This window comes from Geospiza fortis, unplaced genomic scaffold (assembly GCF_000277835.1).
Source record: "Geospiza fortis unplaced genomic scaffold, GeoFor_1.0 scaffold40, whole genome shotgun sequence".
Lineage (NCBI taxonomy): Eukaryota > Metazoa > Chordata > Aves > Passeriformes > Thraupidae > Geospiza > Geospiza fortis.
Window position 1 is genome coordinate 24258242 of NW_005054297.1, and position 27406 is coordinate 24285647.

The 27406-nt window shown below is 37.1% G+C and overlaps 1 protein-coding gene across 9 annotated transcripts in view; it reads right to left on the reverse strand.

Annotated features, from left to right (window-relative positions):
- The window catches only part of PALLD (palladin, cytoskeletal associated protein), a 183930-nt gene that overhangs the window by 36152 nt on the left and 120372 nt on the right, over positions 1–27406 (reverse strand). For 7 of the 9 annotated variants that reach the window (XM_031057202.1, XM_031057296.1, XM_031057249.1 and 4 more), the window contains one exon: positions 2743–3435. In XM_031057202.1, coding sequence (XP_030913062.1) covers positions 2743–3435 — 693 coding nt within the window. The remainder of the gene's footprint in view (positions 1–2742; positions 3436–27406) is intronic. The other 2 variants (XM_031057345.1, XM_031057534.1) reach the window with 1 other exon arrangement.

A 27406-nucleotide genomic window follows, 5' to 3' on the forward strand; every position in this document is an offset into this window, starting at 1 on the left:
GCAAACCTCCCTGCCTCTCCTGCCCTGCCTATCCCCCCTGTAACTTGTAACCATCCTTCATGGCACACCAGTCCCAGGACTCATTGCATTATGCCAATGATGTCATATCTCTGGGGCTGGGCCAAAGCTTTGAGCTCCTCTTGCTTTGTCCTGCATCTCCTTGGATAGATTTCTCTTTTCAGTAGAACAAATATGACACATGCACAGGAAAGGAAATGACCAAAGAAAGCTAATGAAGGTTTGACTCCAAGAGGAGTAACAAAGACTACTGTTTTGTATACAGACACAGAGAACTTTATGGTGCTGCCTTTGACCATTTCCAAAAATAAGTGCCTCCACCTGCAATGTTTATTACTTTACCTTTATTCTGTTCCTACCACAACACAAAACTGAAAAAAATGATGCCTATCAAGTTCTGCTTTTGAGGAGCAGATCTGTGGTTGTGCCAAGATTTAGCAATGACAGTCTTTGAAGATAAGTGGCTTGACTAGTATTTCAGCTGCTGAGCAAAACTTTGAATGCAACAATTTATTTCTTGTACACAGTCTGTAAAGCACACTGTCAGGAAACAGCACCATAATTTTCAACCAATAGATCTTGGAGATCATGGCAAAATGGTGAGACTACAGGCTGATGTTATGGAATAGTGTGTGAAGCTCAGAAACTATGTCTCAGAAAGATAAATGTGCTGAGGAGGACTTGTGAGGATGGAGCAAAAGACAAAGGAAAAGAAGCAAAAAGTGGAAGGGGTTGGAAAAAGAATTGAGGCTCTAGCACAAAGCAGAAGAGGCCTAAAGCTGAGGGGGAAATGGAGGCCAGGGGAAGAACTGCTCAGGAGTGGTATTAGAATTACGGGAAACAATGTAATTTACTCAGCAAGACACACCAGACATTAACCTACACAGTAACATGAAAAAGAAGCAGCCAGGGAAAAACTGGCATCAAAGATATATAACAATAGATTATGGCTTTTCTGCATCACACAGTACATATTTTACCACGTTTTAATGTTATAATTCAGATTACAAATGCTCACTGTGTATGTGTATATACACACACACATATATATACACACATAAATTATACACACATACATTCAGTATAGTTAACACGATCCAGCTCCCATCTGGACTTTATTTCCTGAGGGAATGCAGAAAAACAGCCAACTACCTCATCCTCAACTCAGACCCCGAGGTTGCTGCCTTGTTGGGGTGGGAGAGGGAGGAATATAGATAGACACACCGTCATGTACATACCCAGACTGGCTGCTGCAGTTGGGAAAGTGAGGGGCATGGTGAAGGGGGAAGAATCTTTGCAGAGTTGTTTCTCTGTCCCAAGATCAAAGGGAATGAGGAAGAACACAACTAATGCTTCAAGAGAGAACATGTATCCATAAGCACAGAGTAACAGGGAAAGAGGGACACAGCAGAGGCTCAAGCTGCTGCTATTACCCTCACAGCACGCAGAGGTGAGCTCAAAAATGAATCCAGCTCTTGTCAGAGCTGTATAGCTGGACTAGAGCCTTTTCTTGGAAAAGCAAGGGTAATAGCGGGCTGTGCTTTCTGGTCAAGCTGTCAGTAAATTAATCATGCAATTTTCAGTGCTCAGTATCAATAGTGAAACTCAGCCAGTGCAAAGGACACAGTAAGACAGAAAATCACAACTGTGATGACTGCAAGGGCAAATTGCACTATTTATTAATTTTTCTCCTAAAATCGTTTCATGGCCAGACTCCATAATGAGCTGCATGAAACAAATCAAGATAAATAAATGCTTTTTAAAACAGATACATGACTTATTACTTAGATATCTGTCCTCTTTCTTCTTTCTCTTCCTTTTCATATGTTGGATTGAAATAACAGAATTTCCCACTGCAACAGTATGTAGCTGAGCAAGTCACCTAGATACTGTAGATATGTTTAGACAAACTTCTGGACAAGGTTATAAATAAGCCTTGGATACAGCTATTCTCATTTTTGTTCTTCAACATGTCTCTGTGTTCTGTAAGGATGGAATGAGAGTCTAGTGCCAGTGGAAAGAAAAACTGATCTATGATGAGAGCTGACATGCTCCAAAATACTATTTTGGCCTTTAGAGAAGACAAAAGGGGAAAATAAGTATGCAGAGTTGTTAGGGATAGGGATTCTGTTTGTTTTTATGCACTGCTATTTTAAATCCCTCCCTAAACACTTTCCCAAACTTCCTCAGAACAAAATCTGTAGCCAAAGCCAATGAACTGTTATGGCCACTTTGTTATCAGATGTATACTTTAATATCTTGTGTTTTCAGTATCACAAAGCTATAGGGACTTCTGAAAGATATTCTCTTTACTTGATATTTCTCTACCTGCAGATGTAATAGGAACACAAACTGTAAATATCACTGAACATGTGACTTTAAAAGAACTGGGCCATAAGAAGGGTTTTCTTGGACCTCCTTCCACTGCCCTGGGCCTTCAGAGCCTTTTGCTCCTGCTTTCACATTTTCTTAAACTCCAGTTTAAAGCTTCAGCTTCCCATCTTTTGCGTTCCTACTGTAGGGCTCTTTCAGAATCTCACTTCTGTGAGGGTTAAAAAACTATCTCACATCTCTAGCACAGAAGCACTTGCAATTTATTCACACATCTCTCCCTCTCAGATAACTGCTAACAGCAAAGGACCCTAGAAAAGTACAAATGAAGCAAGTGCAATAATCTTCATTACAATCTGCAGTACAGCAAGGAGCTCATCAGCTGATACTTACGGAGGCGTCACTCCTTTCGGGAGGCCTAATGCGTTGACAGAAATGGGTGGTGGCTGGGATGGCAGCATGGAGCTGAGAAAAGCTGCTGGAGACTGGCTGGAATTAGGAAATCTTGGAGTTGGAGACAGGCTGTGGGAAGGTGAAGAAAGTGAAGGAAGAGGAGGGGGTGGAGGAGGTGGAAGTGGAAAGGAATCACACACAGGATATGTCGCTGTTGGACTAAAGACAGGTGGAGGTGGGGGTGGAGGGGATGGAGAAGAAGGAGACCAGGCATATTCCCCTTCTGGAGCAAACTGCTGAGAGAAGGGAGGAACTGGCACTCTCCCAAACTGTTTCTGAGAAGCAGTTGGAGACATAGGAGAAGGAAGGCTAGATGTGGATGACCCAGAAGATGGAGTCACATAACCTGAAGCAGGGCTGATGTTCTGGGCAGCAATGAACTGCTTAGGCCGAGCATAGTTGAAGGAGCTGGAAGACTGCATGGTTGGGGAAGTATGAGAGTTAAGAATACTCATTGGCACAGGAGAGGTGGCAGACTGGCTGGACTCAAGCTCCTGGAAGGAGGGGGGAGGAGGAAAGGAAGGAGAAGAGGGAGGGTGCTGATGATCAGGTTGCTGTGGGTGACGATACCACTGTCCACTTTCTTGCTCCAGACGAATTTGGTTCTGCAGCTGCTGTATTTTTTGGGGGTCCCTGCAGGAAGGAAAAATAGACAAAAAGATGATCAGACATGCAGTTCTGGATGGAGAGGAGGTAAAAGTTCCAGTGGTCTACGGTCCAGGAAAATTGAAAGAGAGGGAAAGTTCAAAGCATTTACACATGTTGAACAGCCCCACTTCTTCAGAGTTAACACATGGCTACAAAAGTCCATTTTTTTGTCCTCAAGATGAAGGAAAAAGGGTATGCATAATATAATTTAATAGAACCATCAATTCTTCAAAAAGGGCAATGTGAAGCACTTAGGATATTTTAAAGGCACAATCCAGATAATGGAATTCAAGGTAAAAAAAGTACCGAAACTCTTAACAAGGTTTCTTTTTGTTTCTTATGATTTTTTTCAATGGCCCTGTTTTAATAATAAGGCTGAAATATTCACCCAGTAACAACTTCAGCCATAGCTGAATTTCTGCTGTAGCTTCTGTGGGCCAATCAGACAGACCCAATTACAGCCATACTTTTAATTAGGTACTTGGAGACAAGGGACCAACTTCTGTGTTAGAACCATCCATGTATGTAGATGAGCAAAGACTTCTGAGAAACATCTGTAACCTAGAGAAGCTGTGAACTGAGCTTCCCCAGGTCTTTAGCCCCACTTTTTCTCCCCAGTTTTATTTTCAACTGTAGGTCCTGAGACATTCTTAGTAGATACTTAATGTAGTTCTGAGGCATTGCAGTACTATCAGCTCAAATGGAAGTAAGAATTTCACTTAGAAATGCAGAAATTCACTGGAAGAAGAATAGAGACTAAAAAAGTTAATATGCAGGAGCAATCAGAACTCTTAATTGAGGGGGAAAAAAAGGAAAAAAGTAAAATGTTCAGCACTGAAGCTAATCAGAACTGTATTTTTTGGCCTCAATACAGCTGTTTGAAAGACATTAAGCTCAAAATTAACCGTGGTCTATCATGTGACAAAACATCAGACTAGCTTGCTTGAAATTGTCCTTTTTCAGCTGGGAAACATAACTTTATCTCAATACTCCAAATATCCACAAAGTTTCAGCATATGCACATATACCTTTTCTGTATATTTAATATATAAATACTTTATTGTATACAAGTATGTCATTGTTTATATGTAATTTAGGCCATCTAAGCAGACATTTTAGAAGCAGTTTGCCTAATGCATGGCATATGAATGTATGATTCTGGCACAACAATATACTTTTGTTGATAGCAACAAAATTAGAAATGGTAATAACATCATATTTTCCACTTGAAGATTAATTTTGATATTCCAACCATCTAGATTTCCCAGAAAATGTTTTCTGACAATATTTCTGCTTATGATCTCTGGCCAAAGGAGATTGCTTAGATAAGAAAAAGGGGAGCAAGCTGTTTTAGGGCAGAAAACTGAAAAATGAGTAACTTATACTTAACAGTTGCCTTTCTTTGGTATTGTTGTTGTAAAGATGATTCAATTCTAGCAATGTCTCACACAAATTGAGCTCAATTTGCTCACACTCAATATGCTCAATACAAATAGCAGCACTTAAAAGGAGATTAACTTTTTAACTTAAATTAGCAACAAGAACATTTGAAAGTTACAGTTCACTTTGTAAATTTTATAATTAATTTTTTAATGTTGATAATAGAGATTCTTAATCCCTATCAGTTCAACTTTTCACTCCACAGGATGCCGGCTGAAACTTATTCTTCTATTCTTGTGAAATTACTTAACATTCACCTTTATTTAAATCGGTTAAAACAACACAATTTTAGTTCCCGTCAACATTTGACTTGCTTAGTTGATGACAGCAACAGCTCTGGTCACTTCTGGCTGGACAGAGAAAACCCTGTAAGATTACTACTTTCACCTCATTCTGCATCTTTGTCCTGAATATTTGCAGACCTACTGTCCAATACCTCTAAATATTAACAAATAATAGTTATTTTATTTTTCATCATAATCACCCTCAATTTCTTTTTTTCAAATTTATTTATTACAGACAGACTAAGGTAAAAAAAACAAAAAAGGGGAAAATTTAGCATTGTAAATGAGGTGTTGAATATAGAAGAAGCTTAGCTGTCTCCAACACTACTATGTTTATCCAACATGTGCTGAAAGCAAGTAGGAGTGTCGTGTCTTGAGACCTTTTTATTTGCATTTGCCAAGTCACATGGCGCTGCGCCCAGCCAGCAGCATCCCACAAATGCCCATCTATGGCCCTGTCAATGCAAGTGCAGCGCTGCAGCACTGCCCTGCACTGCTGCTGACCCCGCCAGGCACAGGCAGAGACCAGATTCAGGGTATCTCTACAAAAGGGTGACAGGCAAAAATGAGGTTGCTCAGCTCTCCCACTAAGCTTGACTTGAGGCTGCAGGAATATGCATGCCTGTAAATCAGGGTTTATCAGCCCAGGACAGTACTGATTCAGGTTGAACAGCTGTTGGTCAGCTTAGAATCCACCTAAATTGTTTGTTTGCTTAAAAAACAGCATGTAAACACAACCATTATCACATCAGTCCATGGGGCAAAAAACCCACAAAGACCAGCTTGGAGTAAGTTTTCATGCCAGTTGTAAAAGTGCACAATCCTTGTCTGCAAAGGCATGTTCTCTACCTCAGAGCTACTCTTTTAACATCAGACACTGCCATATTATTTTCTTGAGGAGAAGTATCCTTGAGATATGTCATTATGAAGGAGAAAAGGAGAGGAAACAATAACAATTCACCAGCGTTTCTTTGGAATGACATCATCAGTGGTGGAAGTTCTACATAGGTAGATCCTTAAAAGATAACTCTGCTGTGACAAAGGCAGGGAGAGCCCAGCTGCCAAAATTATGAAAATTATTAATTTCTCATTAGTAGGGAAACAAACAAGGGAATTAAAAGAGTTTGGTTTTTGGATGAGATTACAAGGAAAACTAATTTAATTGTAATTACATCCTCTTTCCAATTAGCTGAAATATGTTTTGTAATTTTAAAAGGCACACATGCATTCAGGAAACATATCAAGCTTGTCTAAACAATAGAGCATAAACTTATTTTCTCATGTGGAATTTTTAATTTTGCCAAATAATTAATTATAACAATATAAGAATGAGCATATAAAAGTACTTTCTTAGCAAATTCAATCAGTAAATGATAAAGGTAAGTAATTAAAAAAAAATCATAGCTAGGGTAAAATAAATATTGAGAAACTCCATCAGCTCCCTGAAAAGCAGGCCTAGTACTACATAAATATGTTCAAATGTTCTGCTTTAGAATTCATAATGTTTTTCCAATACCAGGTATTCTTAACCAAGATATTAAAATACATTTTCAGATGATCTAATAGGTATGCTAAAAAGTTCCAAAATGCAAGCAGCAAGGCAGTAAGATGTTAATGAAAGCAGACATCAGTTACAACAGAGGTGAGGTTTCTGAGCCATGCTGCCTGTGAGAGCAGCCCCATGCATGGGTTTGGTACTGGGCACTCAGAACATGCTCAGCAAGATGATGACTTTCAGAGCTAAGGGATAGCAAGAAACATTTGAAAACAGATGTTAAAAGCAAAGACTAGGGACACGAGACATTAGGTTTCTTGGTGGACAACAGTGGTTGCCAATACGTACACCACAGTTTAATAGCTACTTGAGAAATCATATTTTGAGGTATGCACTTGGTTTAAATTACAATAGGCTGGTTTATATTTTTATCCCATTTTTATAATGCTTTTTCTTCCTGATAACCTCTGTATCACATTGCTTTGAAAACAGAGCAGTATGTGACTGAGAATTAAACTGGTAACAACCCCCATCAGGAACTGTAACTCCAAATGCCTGAACAGAATGGAGTAAAGGAGTGACATAGGTAGTGGTTGCACATCTCTTCAAGTCTCAACAAGACCTGGCTACTGAATTGCAGAGAACATTATAGCAGATGGCGTTCCCAGGAATGCAGTAAATCCTTCATACTTAACTTCTGTCCTAGGCTCATTCACATATTCCCAGTATTAGGGTATGTAGCAGCTTTACTTTTATCTTACATTACAAAGCTTATTTAGAGAAACCATGTCTCTCTTCTGGGAAGCATCTTACTGTCTGCAGCTTAATCATCAACTTTGCATACCTTTAAATACAAAAGTTCATATGGAAGCCCTTCTATCCAAACTACCTCTCTTGGAAGGGGAAGTTCCCAAAAGGAAGAGAAATGCTGTTGTAGCCTTGAAGCCTTTGCATATGAAATGAACCCCACTGAGTTATGCCTGCCATGAAGTATGCTAGGGCACCGAAATGTAGTCAGTGTTTTACAACACAGTACACAAAGTAAATGGAAATAAATGACCACAGGTAAAGAACCAAGACTAAGTGATGTTTTCTATAACATTTTAAAATTCCAAATTTTGTCTCCCCCGATCTCAATAAAATAAAATGGAAAACAGACAAAGAAAGGCAATTTTTGTTTGAAATAAAGAGTCCTATTTATCTCAGGTATGGAGGAATAATGAGCTCCCTTCTGTCTCAAGTAATTCCTGAGCAAAAGCAGACCAGCCCCTTCACAATCCTATCAGTGATCTGCTTTTTGAGAAACAGATGGTGCAGTTCTACAGAAATATACAAAACATACCACTGAAACGAAGGTACAGAATTATTTTAAATGAAAAATGATCAGAATTAAGCACAATTTAAAAATGTTGAGCTATTTTTCCAAGTTAAGATTCAAAAACAATGCCAGAAAATGCCTGTATATTTGGGGTAACAACTACCACCTCCATGAACTCTACTTTCCAAAGAAGATGTAGCTTCTAACTCAATACTATTGCTTCAGAATTATGCCAGAGCTCTATCAAAAGGGAGACAGTCACTATCACACTGTATCAAATGGCAGGGGCTCTTCTCACTGAGTTCAATGTCAGCAGCTCTCTATGTATAGATGTATTTTGTATATGTGTACATTTAGATATATTTATCCCTAAACTTTGGTATTTATGCAATAAAGTTTTTTCCATAATTTGTTAATTTATTAAAACTGGAATGTATCACATATATTTATATCTTTCTAGCTCCTGGGCAGCCAAACCAGATACCTGCTTCTGCATCTGTGGCTCCCAGCAGCTGGTAGGACAGATCTGCCAGATAGCTCTCAAAGACATTTAATTTGCTTTCTACAAGTACAACCTGGGTATTTTACTGATATAGTACCTGTTGAAAATTAGTAATTTTCTTAACTACTTCTGACAGTTACTACTTAAGAAACTAAAATATACATACCAAATTATCCAAAATGTGATAGCAATCACTGACACCTGGAATTCTACTCTTGACAAAATTCCTAATGCAATTTAAAGTTTTCCACCAAACTTATCAATTACTGAATTGTTAAAAATGAAAAAAAAACCCAAAACCTAACTTAATCTGCCAGTAAATGGAACTAACAGATGTACTGAAAAGAAATGCTCAGAATACAAAAGTAACTCAAATATCCACTGAAGAAATGTTTTCTTATTTTTAGAAATGTTAAAAACATACATATATGTCAAGGCAAGAATGTGAAGTAAAGGGAGAATAGTTGTCTCTTTTAACAAAAACTGTTATGTATTCAACACACAGACAGCCTCCAGGCTGTATCAATACAAATGCATTTAGACAAGTTTTAGGTTTTCTGAGACTGAACAGTCCCTTATACTGGGGGGAGGGGGTGGGGGGGAAGAGGGACTGTTTTAAATGCTGCAAGGGTTCATATTTATGTAAGACTAGAATTAGTCTTACATTACTACGACTAGAATTATCAGTTAAAATAAAAATGGGGGGGGAGACAGGTGATGGAGGGGACAGGATGAGGGAACAACAACAACACACAGAAACCAGCACCAGTTTGGGTTCTAGCATGAAAATATTCAGAGGTATATTTTGTCTATACTAACATTACAGGGAGGATGCAGGTTGTCATTCCAATTTAAGGTTCATGTTTGGTAACTTGATGGAGAACTGTAACTAGGAACCATCTCCAGCAGCTGCAACACTTCAACATTTTTATTACCTTCCCTTCAAAGCTTAACAATCTGAAAATGCAGATTTAGACAAATATTTTCTGTATTTCAGGTTGATATACAGGAGCATTTATAATTAGTTTCAATGTAAGCTAATACACTCCTAGAAGAAGAAATATGGTGCAAGAACTAAGACAGGGACTGTGCTATGAGCACACTGTGAAGCTGAGTTTAACTTTTCATCTAAGAAACTTCATACACACAGATGAGAAGTGTAAACCATCTGCATTGTTTGTGAACTCTCTTGTAAGGAAGTCCTGATGTAATTTGGCTGTTAAAAACCTTTCTATCTATCCTAAAAAGTGGGAGTTGTAGCCGTGCCCATTTTCCACTCTGGTTTGATTATCTGTCAAACACATCAAGGTAATTTCTGTGCTAAGGAAACCAACAGGGTCGGGTGCCAGTATTCAGCAAACACGAGCCATTCTTTCAGAGACAGGAACCATTTTTTACCCTTCAATACCGCTGTGGGGACATTTTTCAAAACATGCACCAGTGAGATAACACATTTAGCTTGGGTACAGAAAGAGAGGAAATGGTGCCCTTGTGCACGTTCATTGTTCCCAAAAGTCATAAAGATACAATACAGCTTTAGCAAAAATGCTAAACTTCATATGTCTGGTAGGGTTAGTTCATAAGAATTGGTCTGGTAGTCAAAAATTTGTCAGGCTTGGTAATTCAATCGTGTTGCACAACTAGTGCACAGGCTATCCAGTGACAGATATAACAGTTAAAATATTATACAGGCAACAGGTTTTACTGAGAAAGGAAGCTAAAAGTGTTATGTTATTAAGAGGTAAATTGCACTGAGACATTAATTACAATACAGGTTCCAATCAGCTGAACCAGCCCAAAGTCTAGGAAATCATTACTTGGAATGCAGGAATGAACTGGTCTGCAAACAGAAAAAGAGGTATTCTGACTCTGATTTTGCTATACTAAATTATGTTCTGTGCTGACTGGTATATATTCAAAGAAAATATAGATTGGAAAAAAAAATCTAAGTATGAAAAACTGTGCTAGCCTAAAATCAAAGTGAACAGAAGAAAAAGACATAGTAGTATATATCTTCTCGCTGGAACAGCACACACAGTTGTCTTTTTTAATTCACATATTTATTTTAAATTTAATATATTTGATTAACAAGATGCTGTATAAATCATCACATCTTATTACTACTGATCGCCAGAGTTAGGATATTTGTTTATTTTTATGCCACTCAATAACTGTTACAGGAAGTTTAAAATTGGATTTCCAGCTCTTCAATATTAACATTCCAGTATCTGTCAAGTGTGTTCTTTGGGTTACATATAAAGATGACTGCTTTGTACTATTCAAAGAGATTTTCTTCGTGAGGAAGAATGGATAATATATTAAAAAGGGAAAAAACTGAGCAGCTACTAGGTGTCCTGCCATTAAAGGGAGCACACAGTTGCTCACAATATGTTTTTAGGAAAATTAAAATTTCAACTCTCTATTAAAAATACTCACATAACTGAGGTGCCTTTAGGACCTAAGTTCTAGGCCCTTTTATCAGCTATTCTGTATTCACAAACAGGTCTGACATTTGAGCAGGTAGCTGCCTCACGTAAAGCTCGGATATTACCAGCTGACACATCAGTAGTTTATGTTACTCAAACTCAGCGGAGGCACCCTAAACCACCAAATGAAAAGGAACAACTGAAAATGAAATAAATACATAAGAACTGGTATTTAAATGAAATAATTATATACTTCTGCAATTCCATTACAACAAGATATGATAGACTTACTTTAGGTGTCAGCCTCATCTTAATGCCATAAGAGTTTAGTGCTGTACCACTCTTCCTGAAGCCCTTCTGTGCACACAAAAATAATCCCCTCAACAACATACACTAACTTTTATGGAAGAAGGAGATGTACCACGAAGTAAGACCAAGTGCTAAAGACAGTAAAAATCTTTCAACCTTGTAGTCAGGAGCATTGGAAACTGAAAATAACATTGCAGCATTGCCCAGAAATTTTGTGACATTTATTCAATCAATACAATCCTAACACAATTATAACTTAGGCTTGATACAGCAGAAGATGCTATATCCCCCAAAATAAAATAATTTATAGGTACTGTCACACCTTATCTAGCCAGATATGTACTTCAGAACTGCGAGTTTGGAGGCTGAACATTTTGTTTGTTTTTAAAAGGTGTCATCCCTGATGTATAAAGAAACAAGAAAAATTATGATACCCAAAATGTTGCTAAAGCACCCTCAGATATGAAGAGCCGTTACTTTTTGCAAGGGTATTGTAAACATAATTTCCCCACTGCTTGGCTAAAACAAACAAACAAACAAAAAATCTTTCAGCAGTATTACTAAGCAGAGGCAAAATCCACCTACAGTACACAGATGTCACTGCAGTCAAAACCTGCTTTTTAAGTAGTCAGAATATATTATGTGCCTGAACACTTAAATAGACCTGACCAGTACTAATTACATTCCTTGTCACCACAAAGAGAAACAATACATACTGTCGTTACATGAATTTGGACACTGACATATAACCTGAATTAGCTTCTTACAATGGCAACACATAATTTTAAACAGAATTTTGCTCATAAAGAGATATAGTGATGTAATGGTGAGATTTTTCTTTTAAAACTGCTAGCTAAGTGTACAGTATATTGTTCTGGAAAGCTTAAATGGAATACCTTATGCATAAATGGCAGAGCAAATAATTTCTTTTGTACTTCAGAGTGAAAATACATTCCATAAAGATGATTCACTTCAGGTACTATTTGTTTTTTACTATAGCAAACAACCTTGAGTATGGGAGACATATAGTAAAGACTTCTTCTCTGAATTAAGCTGCACCTTAAGTGATGTATAATCACATAAAAAAGAAGGAATCCTACAGGAAAACATGTGATGATAAGCACTTGTTATAGACAAATACTGTGCCAGTGAGTATGAATGGCCGCTTCCTTCCCTAAAACTGTTTTGAATCTTGCTTAACTCCCAGTGAAAGCAGCCAGCCATCTTATACAGAAAAAAAACAAAAGGAAGAACTAGATTTCATTTTTTCCCAAATGAAATTGTGACCAACATGATGACTAGCCAGAAACAAGGAACCTGACACTTCTCCTAAGGGAACAGTAAGGACACATCTGCATTTGGGTTTTAACTTGGGTCAGAAATGTGCTTTTGAAACAAATTTCCAACCATTTCCCACTTCCTTTTTCTCTGGTTTGCATCCATGAGAAGCCTCTCGAGAACATGAACTCCTTTCCTCTCAGGTGAAATGAACTAACCAACCTGAGCCACTTATGAGTCCATGGAACACACTAGGGCTAGTCCAAAAGGAAAAACCAAAATCCCAAAGCTCAACGACCCTGAAGTGTGCAGAATACAACAGCCTCAGCATGTTTCTTCACTCTATGGAGCCACCCTTGTTTCTGTGCACTATTTGCTAATGTAGGCTATACACGGAATAAACTACCATGAAGTGATAGCCAAACCATACAATCTAAGAGGCCTTTAAAATTAAGTGTGTATACTACAAGAGGTTCTGGCTTTATATTTTGTGTGTCAATTTCTGGCAAGTCAAACACATCTCTTTCTAAACGAATATGCTGAAAATTAATTTATTTGCTTTATAGGGTTTTCTTTATAGGATTTCTTTACACTTTCAAAGCATAAAATATACTGATGTGTAATATATGTCAAAAATAGGGTATCTTGCATATCATTTAAATTTTACATATTCAGAGACAATGTACTGACCTATCCTAGTTAGCAATTTTACTATTTCTATGTTGTAGTACAGATTTTCCTATTTGATTGCCTGCAGCTGACCTCTAGAAATCAATTCCACTCCTCCCATCTGCCCTGCAGTAAAAACCTCCCAGACAAAACAAACATGTCTTTTTTGCTATCAGTCTGATCACATAGTAGTTTGTAAAAAGTTAGTTACAAAGTGTATTTCTCAGGATTTAAAACCATTTTGTCTGACTATTATGAAGATTCTCTCTTTATGGACTCAGTATTTTGATGACTCATGCACCTTCTTAGCCTGGAGCTGGACACTCTCTGAGAAAGAATATTAGAAACCGCACTTGTCAGATTTAAGGGTTCCAAGTTATATTTTTCCACATTTATTAAGATAAGATTTATGTTAAAATGAACATTCCAGAATGGATGACAAGGAGTGGTTTACCTACTCCTATAGTAAAGTTCATTTAGTTTATCTTGACCAACAGCTTATTTTGTCCTTATTGTTTTGTCCTTATTGTCCCTGTTGTAAAAGGTTTTTACATTGAATTGTATATGTACTTTATTCCTGCCCACGTTCCTTGCCCATAGCAGGAAGGTTGAAACTAGATATTCTTTAAGGCCCCCTCCCCAAATTGTTACATGATTCTATACATAAATTGTTTCCTTCACATAAGTAGACTACTAAAATCACATTTGGAAACTCTTGGTAAACCACTGTTAGTAAACTGAAATTAGAAGAAAGTAATCCATGCTTTGTTTCTATCACTCTAAGTGCTAGCAAGATCCAAAAGCTGCAATACGTATCTCACAATTAAGCCAACATTAATGGTGTGTGTAAACCTGCTCTACACGCATCACAGCAGCTTGGACTCCAAGTGTAATTTACTTCAAAAACAGCTGAGATAGACAAAGAGAAAAATCAGGCTGTTCTTTGATAAACAACCAATAGTTTCATATGAAATATGTTGTTTAGGACTTCCAGGCTACTTCAACAACAGAAGGATATTGACAATAGCAATATTGGAAGCACTAAAGCAGCATCAGTGGGGATCATATGGTTCTTCCTTTTTTCACTGTGAGTTTCCACATGATCCTGTTCCTCTCAGCAACACTCACATCATGATATAATGCTGGTCTGCCTTCTCATCTGTCTCCCTGCCTCTTCCCTTGGGCTACCAGCCCATCTTCACCACTCCATGTGAGCTTCAGAAGGCCTACCTAGGGTGTACCATACCAAAATTCATTACTTCACCTTCTATCTCACTACATATTCTAGCTTCTCTGGAAAACCGTGCTTCATTCTCTGGAAAACCATGATTCATTCTTGGGAAAACACTAGATGTCTAAAATAACCTCATCTACTACAGTTTTCTACCATGAACTCAAGAAAAGATATTTGAGGTGTTCGAACCTGCATGACCCTTGTGTCTCTGGGCCAGTTTACTTAAGCTACTCTGTAGCCACAAATAAAATTTACACAGTACATTGACCTTGTTTCTCACTTGAAGGATCCTCCTAGTTCTATTCTGTTTCAGGTAGAAACCTCAAGCATAGCACTCAACAAAAGTGTATACAATAACAAAAGCATTTGGATGATTTGAGGTCAGCTAATTGATTAGACAAATCATACAAAATATGCAGAAAAATAAGTAAAATGCCAAAAAGCTAGAAAAAATAAAAAATAATTTAAAAATTTAGTAGTTTTTGTCATAAAGGTACAAACTAAAGCAAGGACATTCAAGTTCTCCAGCTAGTTGCGCTATATATCAGGGAAAGTGTGCACCCAGAACTGCAGAAAGATTTTGCTGCTTAGTACTTCTGTTTGGAGGAAAACAAGTACATTCCCCTACAGTCATCCTCTTTCTCATGCCAAGACTGTAATGAGTCCATGCACTCAGACTTAACACACTAATTACATTCTCACGCCCTAAAGGCAGCGTTGTTTGAAGCTGTCCATTTTTTGGTCATTTCATAAACCTTCAGAGACTGCAGTTTTCCAAATGAATTTCAAGACTTCAATATTCAAGTTACTTAAATAATCAGTAATCCACAAGGCCTTAGTTTAAAAAATGGGGAAACAAACTTTGATAGCACATAATTCTTGCTGTACATTGTCCAGGCAATACTTCACAGATTAGTTATGTCTGACCTTCTACACTAGGGAGAACATTTTCCTGCAAGAGCCTAATACTAGAAATGGCATCTCATGATTCAAGATTTTTTGTTTGGTTTAAATTTGTCTAATGTTTAAAATCTAATTTGAAATTAAGAGGAATCAGTAAGGCAAAAGTCCTAGTTTCATATAATTCATAATTGCATGAAATCTTTTTCGACCCTTGGTTGACTCAAAATTTTTTCTCATGATTTTTAGCAGCATGATCTACTTCCCCAATGAATCACTCAGAATGAATGAGAAGAGATCTGCATACTTGGAAATAGCAACAGAATCTCGCAATCATTTTCAAATCTTCTACACATTAGACAGCTTTATATTGCTGAAACAAGCTCCAGATGTGTAAAACAGTAATATTTGATTTGTGATATGACTAAAAGATCATTTGCCTTTTTCTACTGGCCTTCAGTTTGATGTCATGTTGCTCTAATTCTTCTAGTCAAAAGGAGATACATAGGCAAATGTTCTCATCACTCTGCTTTGGCATCTCCCTTACATAACTAGTAGTACAGCCTCCTAGAGAGCCAGGGAAACCTCCAGGGTGCAGTTCAGAGTGCGTAAATTTGATGCTAAATGTCAGAATGCATGAAAACTCCCTCAAAGAGCATCTTTAGAAGTCATCCCAATAAACCACATGCTTCAAAATGAAGACAGACGACTCAAATTTGAGCAGAAAACACATAAAATGTTTAATGCATCCTCAGTAATGCAGATAAAAATAACACTACCCAAAATTCTTTCCCCACCCACAACTTAGTAGCTCATGAGACAACTGAAGAACTCATAATACATCACATGGTTTCACAATCACACTAGACTTAGCATTTAATTTATTAAAGTACCTTTTTCCCCATATACATTATGAATTAGTTAACTAGTATGACAGCTCTTATTTATCAGTTACCAAATGTACTCTTGCTGGGGAATACTCTTTTAGGTGGAATTAGTATCAGGGAAGATCCATAGTTCCAACACTACCACACCCAGCTAGTGTCACCGTGTAGGAGTAGAATTAATAGAAAAGGTCAAATTGTTTAACAGCATTATGAAGTAACATTGTTAGAGTCAGGAAGAAATCTTGTGATTATTTATCAACACCATCAGCTGTAGAACAAAGAATTGAACAAAAGCCAGGAGAAAAAAAACCTACTACTTTGAAAGGACAGTCATTTACTCATTTAAAAAGCAGTCCTAAAGAAAGTCAGAGAAGGCGATGAACAAAGATATGCCACACTGATTTTAAACCCTGCCAAAAAAGCACAGTACCACACTGTATTCTGTATGAAGAGGAATGTGAATATTTCAGACCTGAAGATGAGACTGCAACAGGAATGTCAAGCTTGGTTTTAATCACATCAATCTTGCCAATTGGTTAAAAGTGACATCTGCAGTGCTTAAACTAAAAAGGCTCAACTCAATTAACTTCCTTGTACTTTATGTTCCCTAAATAATCAGCAAAATAGTTCAATTAAAATGTTAAACAATGTTTTTCAGCACAGAAAAACATATCTTGGAAGTACAAACCTAAAAAAAAAAAAAAACCTTAGTCTTTTTATGCACCAGAAGCAAATCTAGCATTTACTTTTCCCAAGTTCAGCCTCTTTTATTTCTGCAAGATGCCCCCAAATCTTCTTATAATTCTTTCAATTGCATATAAACATAATCTCCTGGTATTAGTATATTAGCTTGGCTAAATATAGAAAGGAGCACTCACTCGTGTTTTATGGAGCATTTTCTTTGGTATGCAGCTAATATAAATAAAATGAGCAGAGAGAAGTTGGCAGTGTTCCACTGACATTACATCACTTTTCCTTAATAGGAAACCTCTCTGCAACTTAACATCTTGCTTTAAACACTCAGAAGTGTCCACAAAGTCTTCAGTGAGGATCATCATATAAGGCCAGGAGTTAGCTGCAAAGGGCTAGAACATGAAGCTAGATCTCTGGTGAAACTCTCTGGTGAAAACCACCTTTTAAATGTCACCAACCACAGAGCAAGGGAGTTGCATAATGTCTAAGAAAAGACATCTGTAAAATGTACATAATTCCAGTAAAAAGAAAAGGAAAAAGTTCCAATTTCTATGATGCTACTTCTCTAGACTTAGAAATTCCTCTAGAAACCAACAAATTAAAAGCAGAGGCCTAATCCAATATATATAAATAGGACAGAGACACAAGTATCTACCACAGTTTCATTTGCTGCTTACTCTGTGTTCCTCAAAAAAAATAAAATCTTCTATTTTGAAGAAATTAATTACGGTAAAATATTATATGATATTTATTTACTAAGAGACAGATGTTGCCACCCACATAAGTTGAGCTCTTCACCAAAACAATAGGACTTTTTCACTGTACACAATAAAAATAAATTATATGTGCAGCAAAACCCAGTGGATCTACAAGATTCCTCTGAGAAAAAGACAAGTCCTTGCACTCAGTTTTTCTCATCCATCACTGAGATTGCTAGTTTTTATTGTGCCATACTTTGAGGGATGAAAAGCAATCCACATAGCACATGAAGAAAAAAAGAGACCATTGAAATTTATGTTCATGTTGTAATTAACGTAAACATAAATTCTGGTTATTGTATTTCTAATGTGCATATTGCTGAGCAAAAATCCCATTCCCCTTCAAGTCTGCATGCTGTATTTGCTGGCATGGAATTTTATTGAGAACATAATTTATTGAGGCACTGTCACACAGACACACACATGAACACAAAAATGGATTTATCACAGTACAAAAAGTCATGGTAGGTCATTTTGTCCTCTGCTTTGTCCTCTCCAAAAAAGTTTGAGAGAAGTTCACTGAGTGGCTCCTACTGCTTTTAGTTGCAGCTGTGCAGCAAACAGTTTTTAAAGATTTACAGTAATTGTTGCCATGTTTACATCAGTGGCTCTCAGTAAAGAAATACTAATCTAGTAAAGGTATGCAAAAAATAAATGTAAGCAGAGCTACACTGAATATCACTGTGATTGCTCTCACTTAGGAACCACCTGGTCTTACAATACCATGAATTCTTTGTCCCTTAGCAAGACATCCCTTAATACTTCTTTATGTCCAACCCTATTCTTTCACTGCCGTTTGTGATGGCACAAGAGCTCAGGACCCTAGCAGAAAGGGCAAGTGAAGTAAAAGTTGAAAGTCTACATAGAACTGGATAAATTGATGGTTTTGTTTGTTGCTTGGGTTTTTTGTGGCTTGGTTTTGAGTGATGGTTTGTTTGTTTGGCTTTTAAAGTCTTGAGTCTGTTCACTCCTTCAGACTAAAGAGCAGCCACCTGAAGGGTTCTCCTGGTGCAGCAGCAAAGTGCTGCTTGTCCAGGAACAAGCGCTGAGAGCTGGAGCTCTTGTAGCTCTCACTGCCAAGGCAAGGCTTGCAAAGCCTGTCCTAAGTCGGTAATTGTGAAAAGTAAGAATGAACCTCTACATCCATTCTTCTACAGATGACTTTGCTGTTTCTCAATGGCAAATAAGATCATGAAGTTTTATTTCACATATACATTTTTAATTCAACAGCCCCAAAAATGAATGAAGTCTTTAACGGAGGTAAAGCCAAAGTTTAGTTTACAAGAGAAGAGTAACTTCAAACTGGTTCGTGTGCCCATTGAAAAATTGGAGAAAATTTTACTTCCATTGCTAGAACTATCTAAAGATTTCAAGTAGGGGTATTTGTGCAATATTACCCTCTTACCAAGAACACAGTACAGGCCTAAAAATGAGGACATGTAGCTTAAGACTTGATTGCATGAATGACAAAGGTATAAATAACAATATTCACTTGACCAGTTTCATTTTTGTGTATTTTTGTTGGTACATGAATTGGCGACTTGCTCCATAACTAGGTTTTCTTTTTTCTAAAACCGTATTAGAATTATTAGCATTAGCCAGTGTTCATTTTCCAAACTATCATTTTAGCAGTGGTTTCAACTAATGCCTAATTTTTTGAGAAAACATCAGGAAAAGCAGATGAATGAAGTTAAACTCAAAACAAAATTGAAGTAATATGGCACCTATATTTATCTAACATTAATTGAATCTTATTACAATAAAACTTCAACAAAACCTGCTGATTAGAAACAGAGGTCCTGCTAAGTAAGTTGTTATAACTCTTAGGTTTCAACTATCATACTGTGTCATTTTAGAACCAGAGAAAACATCTGCTAAAATTAGTTGTAATGGAAAAAAAATTAACTGCAAGTCTCTCACTCATCCATCCCACCACTATTATGCAAGTTATCCTACTGTATACAGCAACCACAAGCAGAACTGATGTGCTAGCTGGGCACATACATGTTGAATCCATCACCTTTTTGTTTTATCACAGAAAAATGAAACTACAACTGCTTTCCAAACTAGTGTAAATGATTTCAGGAATTCACACTAGTAGCCTGTGTGTTCAAGCACACACACATACCATTGAAACCAACAGGAGCAACAGTAATTAGTAGCTCTGAAAATCAGGCAACTTTCATATGAATTAACTTCATTCAAGAGAATTTGAAAATTTATGTTTAAAATTAATCCATGTATCGAAATACATTAAAAATATTAGTTTTTGCTCTCAGAGTAATATTTTTTTAAAGAAGAATGACGCATCTTAGTAATTTTCTGCTACTTAAATGTCATAGAAATTATTGGAGATGTAAATGTTTCGTACTCAGGTCCCAGGTTAAGTCCTAATAGTAGCAATAGAAATGGAAAGTGCCTGATCAGCTTTGTGACTGAAGAGAATCAGTCTCGAAGCTCTTTCCAGAAAACTTGTTACAATGTCTGAATATGTTACCTTTTGTATCAACCTTTATTAGCTTATTTAAGCAGTGAAATTGCAGAAATCTTTCTTCTGTCCCTGGAAGATGTCCTTATATACAAAGGAGCATGAGAATTTTTTTGGTGGATATTAACTCCCTGCCTTTGGTGTCACTCTGGAGTTTTTTCCAAGATTTACTCAGACCACAGAGAAGGCTTACCATGGCATACAAATCTAAGTAGTCTAAATAACAGTGATGAATGACATCATCTGGTTCAAAAATTGGAATCAGTGGTATGGCAGAATTTCTCACACGCTGAGGAGAACTTTTTTTGTTAAATGACCAAGGTAGCAATAATATGTAACTCTTACAAGCTGTAAACTGGAACAGGCTGCCCAGGGAAGTGGTGGAGTCACCATCCCCGGCAGTGCTCAAAAACTGTGTGGATATGGCACCTGAGGACATAGTTTAATGGTGGTGGTGCTGGGTTAATGGCTGAATTTGATGATGTTAAAGGTCTTTTCTATGCAATATTGAGACAGGTCACACAATGAAATTTCAGAAGAAACATCAGTTGAATAACAGTTTAAAAAGCCTAGAAATGTATAAATCAGATGGTATCTCCTTTAATACCACCTAATTATCACTTAGTTAACTTTAGCTTAGAAACCAGTTGTACTAATTCTATGCAATACTTTTCACCTACAGTTTAGAAATGTTGTTTTTCCCTCTGTTTTGGGCTAGGAAACATGAAACTAGAGCTGAAGGAAGCAGTAGGACTGATGAAATTGTATCAGATAAATACTCCCACCACAACTAGTGCTCCAAACTACTTAGGCGTACATACTTATTACAGAACAGAAAAGTTTAGAGTTAATGATACACAACTAAGTAAACTTGACCGTTTCCAAAGACTTTTATAACTTTGAGTTATTCCCAGCCATTGCCTGACTTAACCTGGATATGGTGCACAACACTATTGTTTCTGATGGCTTACCTATCTTTCAGTATCTAGGCCAGTGTGTAAATTCACCAACAGCAATAAATGAAATCCTTATTTTACTGAGGAACAAAAAATCCAAACATACCACGATAAACTCCAAGAATTAGCACCTCAATGAGAATTTGAGTAGAAAGACAGTTATTCAAAAACACTGGACAATGTGTACTATCATAACAGCAAAACTAGTAATATTTTCTGAAAAAAGCCACTGAAATGGTTTCATTAAACCAAAAGCACGAGTTTAGTTTAAACAAGTTCCTGTCCACACAACAGGCCAACCTGCACATCAACATGCAACACTCATAAGACCAGAGTCTGTGCAATGCAAGACCTGATTACAGATAACAAGACTATTAGGCACATTCAGCAATTTATAGGACAAACCATTAATTTAGACCTGAATGGGTACATCCAAGAGCATCCAAGGAAAACTCTGAAACATTGAACTGCTTCTCAATAAGAAAAACACATTTTTCACGTCCTTCGGTATCCAAAAATACCTTTCTGTCCTTAATGCAGCATGTTGCAGTTACCTTAAATTATTCTACAAACATCACCATTGGTCGGTGATTTGAGCAAACTGTAAAGTTTTCAAAATGAAGGGCAATTAATTGAGAAACTGATCATACTAGTACCTTCCTTCCTTTATAAGTCTCTTAACAAAGACATTTTCAAATTCATGTAAAACCGTGAACAATCTATAACACAGCTTTTGAAGAATCTGAGGTAATTAAACAGAGGAAGCATCTGAGAGCAATTTAAAAGACAAACCACAGAGAGTAACATTGGTAACTCAGGAAGTTTAACAGCAAATTTCTGTGATTCTACCTCTATTAAAAAGACCATCAATGATGACAGAGAATTTCCATAACTCAGAGGCACAGTAAGTATTATTTAATTATGAATTTGTGAAAATTTTAATCTCTCAGACAAGCAGCTTCTGTCTTGTATCACTCTTTGTATGGGGCCCTGGCCTTTCCATTAATAAGAAAGAAATTCACACGTTTTACAACTCTCTCCCAAACATCCCAGTTTCACTCTGATTAGTCAATCCTCCATTACCCAGCATAATCAACTTTGCTCTGCCAGTACTGGAAATCTTGGCAGACATAATAAATCTTTTTGGAGAAAAGAGAAGTTACTAAGCAAAAATACTGGACATCACAGAGCTCTGTACGTTCATTCAAACTCACTCAACTCCCTCAGCTTTCATTTACTGCCGATCAGCTTCCTGCTTAAAAGCATTCCAATTCTATTCTGTTCTGCTCTTTATCAATGAGCATGTTCCTTCAAATATTAGCATTGCAAACAGTTTCTCTGATTCAGTACTCTTACAAGAATTCACTCAGTAAACAGATCCTGTCTCTTACATTTGTAGGCAGTAATGCTCAAAGCACAAACATCTATCCTCTTAACCCAAAAAAGGACATAATGCAAGCGCTGTGTTTTAGTCACAAACTGACAATTAGCCTCAGTGGTCAACAGAGCTTTCTTGTAATTTATTATAATTAACTGTCCCTAGGTCACTCCTCTTTTCTAGTTACAGTCTACCACAAAAAAAGTAGAAAGTTTGTGCCCAACAGGAGTGTTAACTTTACAAAGTTTCAAAAGAGTTTCAAAGACTGTTAAAAGTGAGGATTCAATAGGTCTGTCTGCTAACTTGTAGAAGGAGCAAACTGCAGCCAGATGATGAAACCAGAGGTATTTTATTGCCTTTTTTGCCTTTTTGCAAAACAACATGTTAAATCTAACATTAAAGATTTCTATACTTTTTCTGAACCAAACATTTCATCACACAGAGCCATGCCCACAGATGATAATGACATCTGTTAAAGAAGCACATGAACAGCTTACTTCATCTCAAGACCTGGATACCAAAAGAACCTGAAACTAATTCATAACATTCGTGCTCACATGTTAATACCCTCATTAATAACTGCAGCCTGTAACAAACAGAACATACAAAACTTCTATGTGTGTTTCTGAGATCTAAATTTTTTGATACTTCTGTGATCCTGCAGAATCCCTGGGATCGTCTGTTGAAGAAATCTTCCAGTGAGTTACCATACATTAGCTAGGTATTCTGAAACTTAGACAATCACAAACCCCTGCTCCTGTAAGATATCAGCTCCTGCTCCAAAAAGCACTGCTTCCTTCCCAAAAAGATTCCTCAGAGTTGAAACCAAGTCCTTGATTTTGGGCTAACTGCGATGCACGTGGTCAGTGCTAAGGTTCACCATGCCAGGAATGGCTCCAGCGCACCACTCCGCACAGAGCGTGGTGCGCCTTTGACTTCAGGACTAGATGGTGCAAGAGGTTCCAGCCAGGGCTGCAGAGAAGGCTCACGTGCTGCTTGCAGCTGGCTGCTGATGGCAGCCATGTAACTGGCAGGAGAGCAAGGGAAACCTGACAGAGATCCAGATTCTGGGCCTCCTCCTCCTTTTTCTGGGTATTTCATGTGATTCTGACAAATTTCATTATTGATATTAATTGTCTCTGTATATCTATCCATCAACATGATCATTGACTTTTGAAAGGATGGGAGACATGGGAACCTAGAGTTTTAGAATCATAGTATAATTTTTATTTCTGAAGTCACAGAAACATTTCAAGCTGCTGTGGTTTATGGGTCATAGACAAATGTAGATGTAACCTCAGAGTCAATAGCTGAAAGTTCATCCATTGTTTTAGAAAATGTTGACATATCATTTTGATTTTATCCTAACAGACACTCCTTTTTTCTCTCCATCTATGTGGAAAATGTGCATGCAACAGTCATCTAATTCAGTTGCACATCCACAAAAGCAGGATCTAAGCATAAGTGTTTCTGAATTACAACTGATAGAATTTTTTTCTCTTTTTTAAAACCAAAAACAAACAAAAAAAAAAAAGAAAGAAAAAGAGGCTTAGGTATTTTAATACAAAGCAGAAAACAGAAGCAATCATTTTCCAGAAATTCCTGGTGAACCTCTTAAGAAAATGTTAAATAATTAATAATTTTGCAGTTAATAACTGCAAAATCTCTAGCAGAAACTCCAAAAGTCACTAAAGGAATGGAAACCACATGTAACATCCTAGAGACTGATAAGACAACACAATGTACTTTCAATATAGTGTGAACTTCCACAGTCTCACCTTATGGATTTCATATGCCTACAGACACTCATAGAAGAGGTGTCTCTCTATTTTACATCACATACAGATCTCCAGATTTTGAAAAAGACAGGAAAACTATGAAGTTTTATAGGAAATCAAGACTTTCTCCTAGAGCACTGCCAAGCAATATGGCAATCTATTTACTGCCTGAAAAAATTGCCTTCAAATGTTATATATGAAAAAACAAGCATTATTCAGCAAGGACATTGAACTCATGCACATGAGAATTGCCATGGATATACGAAAATTATCAGGTAGCATTGGAAACAGAAAAAGAGTAGAATTTGGGCATGTCAGATGAGGAAGACATGTATTCTGAAAAAGAAAACAATCTGCAGTTTATAGAGAAAAATACAGTCTGGCAGCTTGTCAGCTGAGAAATACAGATGAACACTTCTGAAACGTAGGCAGTCTTTTCATTAAAACACCGGAAAGACATTTCTCTATATGCACCAACACCTCTGTAGGTGTGGATATCAAAATTCCCTTTAAATATTCTTTATGTAATTCTGGTTTTAGGCACCTCAAATTTGCACAGAAATAAACAGCATCATCTTGCAACAGGCTCACCATCAGTAATGCAATACCAAGTAATTCACGCCTTTATTAAATTCCCTAGAAGTTTTAACAGGAAATACAAATCACACAAAAAGTCAGACTGCATGAAAATACCCCATCCACAAAATATTATGATCACCCCTGGGATTTTCAAAGCTTCACTTCTACTAAAAATTTCACTAGATCTTGGGTTGGAACAAAAATAACCATAAATTAGGTTGCCCTCCTGAAACCTTCAAACACTGCCAAGCAAGGCTTTGTATTTCAGAGCCAATGTAAGTAGAGTGAGGTGGGCTAAAAGAAATACAGCACCACTGGGTTTCTGAGCAAGGAAACTCTACTTTCATTTGTGCAAAACTTTCTATGTTGCCTTGGTGAATCTCCTTGCTGGCCAAAGTTGACTATTAAAATAGTTTTTCACTTTAATAGCTGCTTTGAACAAAGCACCCTCATAAGTCAGGTAGAGATTTTATAGATGTGTGTGTGTAAGGACACACACACATATATAGATATATTTTCACACACCATGAGATTCATATGCACACAGAAACAGACTTGCATTATCTTCTTTCATTAAAAAATTTGCATAATCTGCTCTTTGAAGTTAGAAACATTTTACACACATCCAGATGTACATACACACATGGCACTTAGAACTGAAAGAAACAATTATGTTTCTAGTGAGTGCTTTCATACTGTGATTCAGCCTATTCAGAAGAATGAATTCAGCCATAGAATAATAATTTAAAATATTTCAAGATCCAACTACAGAAAAATAATTATGCTATTTTAAGGATAAGTTTTCCACGTTGTGAGTAAGGTGCAAAAATGGGTAGGAGCAAGCTCAGCTGAAAGCTTCGCCTAAACCCAGCAGGTTGGCTCTCCTGAGAAAAGTTGCTGTAACACATGTGGGTCTTGATTTAAACCAGATTTCTGTATTCAATGTGGCTAGAGAAATAATTTTTTAAATGAATCTGTAGCAGAAGAAGTATAAAATCATCTAAATATTCCATTCTCTTTTTCTATTCACTAGAGCCCAGGCAGGACCTCCGAATGAAGTTTGTCCTGTCTACCAGATACTGCCTGCATGCATTTCTTGCTCTCTGATGTACATTTCTTTTCATCACAGGAGAGGAATTAATTTTAACTTGTAATTTAAAAATTAAATCCAGCTGACTGAACCTTTATTACAGTTCAATATTTTGGAAGAGACCTTCAAGATCATCAACCCAGCACTACCATAACTTCTAAACCACTAAACCATATAATTTTTTTAATTTCTTGATGTCTAATCAGAATCTTCTCCTTCTCAGCTTGAGCCCATTATCTCTGATCCTCTTACTGCAGGTATGGAAGAAGAGACTGACCCCCACCTCAACATGACCTCATTTCAGACACTAGTAGAGAGCAATGAGGTCCCCCTGAGCCTCCTCTTCTCCAGACTTAGCATGCCCAGCTCCCCCAGCCAATCCTCATGTTCTCCAGTCCTTTCACAAGCCTTGCTGCCCTTCTCTGGACATGCTGCAGCATCAAAGTGAGGGGTCCAAAACTGAACACAGTGCTCAAGGTGTGGCCTCAGCAGTGCAGAGTACAGGGGGACAGTCCCAGCCCTGGTCCTGCTGCCACACTATTGCTGATACAGGCCAGGATGCCATCAGCTTTCTTGGCCTTCTGTTTGAGAACAAACAGAAATTTTTGATTACAAACAGTAAATGCTAGGATTCAAACAAATCCACTTGAGATTGTAAAAGTTAAATATTAACTGTTGTAAATGTAACACCTTGCATTTTCCCATTATTTACACACACACCTCAGGTTCTGTGTTGTTGTAATAGGTACAGTAGCATACAAAACAAGTATCAGCCTTTACTGGGAATTCAATGGGGTTATATGGTTGGTATAAATGTTAACACCACTAAAACAGATTTTTTTTGTGTGCTAATCTATTTTCACATTTAAGTCTGGGAAAAAAAAAGTATCCATGTTGCCAAAAAAAACCAAAAAATATTTTCCTGTACATTTCTGCTGGCTGACACATCATGTCTAGAAATAATAGTATTTTTCTAAAAAACCTTTATTTTAAACAATCCCAAAAGAACAAATAAGTTATGTGCCATCTTATGAGCATTTACCAGAACTTGGATATTTTGGCAATGCAGTATAGAAGCTCCTGATGCATAAACTCAACTCTTCAACTAAATAACTACTCCATATTATTAAGGAAGAGGTAAGAATTCAACCCCTCATTACCACCTTCTGCTTGAAATACACTACAGTGAACTGTGATACCAGATTGGTTTCTCAAAGAGAATAATTACAAGAATTGGGTTTTCTTATCCTGTGTTATATACTACAACATATAATGTAGACCATCTTCTGAAATTGGTAACAAACAAAATCTGAAGTCCATTTTAAAGAGAAATTTCAACAGGAACATATTTTGTTGATGTGAATGAATACAATTTCCCAGGCTCACAAGAATGTCCTGGGGAGGACTGGAAAGAATTCTGAGTAACTGCTACAAACAATGGTTTAAGATAATCTAAGGTAATCAAAGATTTCTTACTCAAATTATCACAGCAGA